This window comes from Perna viridis, chromosome 14, assembly GCF_037379345.1.
Source record: "Perna viridis isolate PV_CMFRI_1.1 ecotype Kerala chromosome 14, ASM3737934v1, whole genome shotgun sequence".
Lineage (NCBI taxonomy): Eukaryota > Metazoa > Mollusca > Bivalvia > Mytilida > Mytilidae > Perna > Perna viridis.
The window spans coordinates 33,007,647-33,010,375 of NC_142458.1; the positions used below are offsets into that span (position 1 = coordinate 33,007,647).

The 2,729-nt window shown below is 33.9% G+C and overlaps 1 protein-coding gene across 1 annotated transcript; it reads left to right on the plus strand.

Moving 5' to 3' along the window:
* The first annotated feature begins 491 nt into the window (after positions 1–491).
* Positions 492–1,697, plus strand: LOC148599042 (protein FAM167B-like). The gene is made up of 2 exons (XM_088562227.1): positions 492–848; positions 1,215–1,697. Exons 1-2 carry the CDS (start codon positions 525–527, stop codon positions 1,467–1,469), a joined length of 579 nt encoding a protein of 192 aa, XP_088418353.1. The 5' UTR covers positions 492–524; the 3' UTR covers positions 1,470–1,697.
* The last annotated feature ends 1,032 nt before the right edge of the window (positions 1,698–2,729 follow it).

Below are 2,729 nucleotides of genomic sequence, written 5' to 3' on the forward strand. Positions count from 1 at the left end.
TGTATGTCGCGTTCTGTGATTTAAATGAAACGCCCTCGAAGTGCACAAGGTTGGAGATATGGTGCCTGTAGGTAAACATGTAACCTTTAAGGTTAAAATAATAAAATTAATAACATGAATAAATAAATAAATGAAAAAAATAGAAGTAAAATGAAAACAATATGAAGAGTATATCTATATACCTTATTATTAACTTTCCTTAGCCCAATTGACTTGTTTCAGTAATCGAGTAATCGTTCTGTCTTATTCTTAAAGAACATTTTTTTCCAAAGTTAATCACCTATTGTCGCAGTATTACCGAATCAGCCGATTATCTGATCGAGTTGTTCAAATTGACATTAATTTCTGTAAACCAAATACGGGAAAGTAAGCCGAAATTCTTTACTTTTGTGAAATGTATTCAGGATAAGCATTTTTTTCGTAATTTTTGAAGCAATATGAATATTTTGTAACATATGTTTTCTGTATCGCACCTTGATTTTTGTAGAACAGATCTTTTTGAGTACTAAAGATTTGAATTATCGATGAGCATACCGACACTCAGACTTTACTCCATATCCGAGGATGAAAAACAACAGGCTCAACCGACATCACCGACGTCGAAGAAAACACTGCCTCAAAGTCCGACGATGAACTTCAAGTTCTTTCCAAAATCATCATCATTATTTCGTCTTAAATGTACCACAACTAAACTCGGACTCAACAACAGACGACCAAGTATAGAGGCTTGGAAGAAAACTGTTAAATCACGTGATCATCATGGACACGACGAATCTGATGACGACACTATTACAGAGGAGAGGATAGAATCCATCAACTCATCACTAGACTGGATACGTTCAGAACTAGTAAGTCAAAATATTTCCTGCTTCACTTATTTTTAAATGATAGGATTGTTTGCCTCTGTCATTAAAATCGATATAAACACACTTCTCACGACGATTTCTTATCATAATTTTACTTAAATCAAAGTTTGTGTATACGTTTTATATTCTAATGCATGGGCACACCCAGAAGTCAGGTCGAAGGCAGAGGATAGAAAACTAGGTAATGGCGGAGCGGAGCAATATTTGTGCGGACAGGGTATATTTTGTGAAAAATAAATAGTCTATACAAACTGCATATGTATGTACGTATTTTGAATTCGTTATCCTATATATCCAATCAGAGAGCGCACTAAGTATAAAAAAAAACTATATCTTATTTTCTTTCAGACGCAAATGAAGAAACAAGATCAATCATTGGCATCGCAGTTTTTACGAATAAAAAAGGCGATTTATAATCTCAAGCTGGAATGGAGTTGTCTCGACCATCAGTGCATGTTCGAAGAAGCGGAAACGGAAATGGAATCTAGGGACGAACTGCGTAGGGTCACAGACCTCCCAGTTCAATCTGACCTTGAACAGTCCCTCATAGAAAAGGGTTTTACAAGAATGAACATGTCGCTAAAACGTTATTCAATTGCATGACAAGATTATGTACCATACATACAGACGAAATAAACAGTATGAGACTCTTTGTATCGTTTGGCCGCGGACTTACGATTTATAGAATAATTAATATTTTGTGCACAAATTATAAGTATGACATATACCAACGACCTTTTCTTGAGCGAGAGCAAGCATTAACTTGAATCGTCAGCTTCAGTACGACAAAGGGCTAACAATAACGCCTAGCAAACATTGTTTTTATATATAGGGCAAACAAATAAAGAAAAAGTGCAATAAACATCGAATATATATAATAAGTAATGATTATCATGTTTAAATCGAGAGGAGAGTTCCAAATATATTTTTTTCAGAAATATTGACATGTGTTAAAATGTGTGTGTACATAAAAAGATGATATACTGCGAGTGAAATAGTCATTTTCAGGGGATAGTTAGTCCTCTGTTGATTTAGTGACCAACATGTAATGAATTGCTTTTGGAAGTTAACCGGACATGAACAAACAATTAAATATTCTATAAGTATCTAAATCCATGTTTCATAAAAGAGTTTTGATTTTCTTCTCAGTTGCCCATTTAACTACATAAGCCAACTTATCAGGTAATGGCCATTCCGTCCATGGGAGATACCAACTCATTCCCCGAAGTCAACCGATGTACTCGCTATAAAGGATTATATAGCGTCACATCGAAATGTCATGTCTTTTTATAATTAGCCAATGAAACAATTTTCATGTATAAACTTTGATTTGTGTGTTTTTGTGTATGTTAATTAGTGAATGCGGTTATAACTGACCACAAGACTCTTTGGTGTTGAGACGTAGTTATCTTTTTTGTGTAGAGGCCGAGTATGAATATTAAGTTCAACATCAAAATGAATTGAATTTGGAATGTATCCACTTTTTGTATTATTCTTTTTCAGTTTTATTTAAATACGATTTTTTTACTTTTCTTGTCGAATATCTGAAATCACTTATATCCCCATATTTTCCATGTCATTAATTTTTTGTTCTGTAATGAAAAGCACGAGGTGAACGAAAGAGTAATGAAGGGAACCAAGGTTATAGCGGTAATCAAAAAAATGTAATCCATGGACAAAGGCGAGACATGGAAAACAGACATACACAACAAAGAACATAAAGTAACTAAAATCATACATACAAAGTAACAAAAGCAAATGAGCAACTCGGACTCCACTAAAAACTGGGAGAAAAGTTACAGTTCATACACTGGTAATATTCAAGGAATGTAGTTGATCATGATAAATTAATTGAAAATCGCA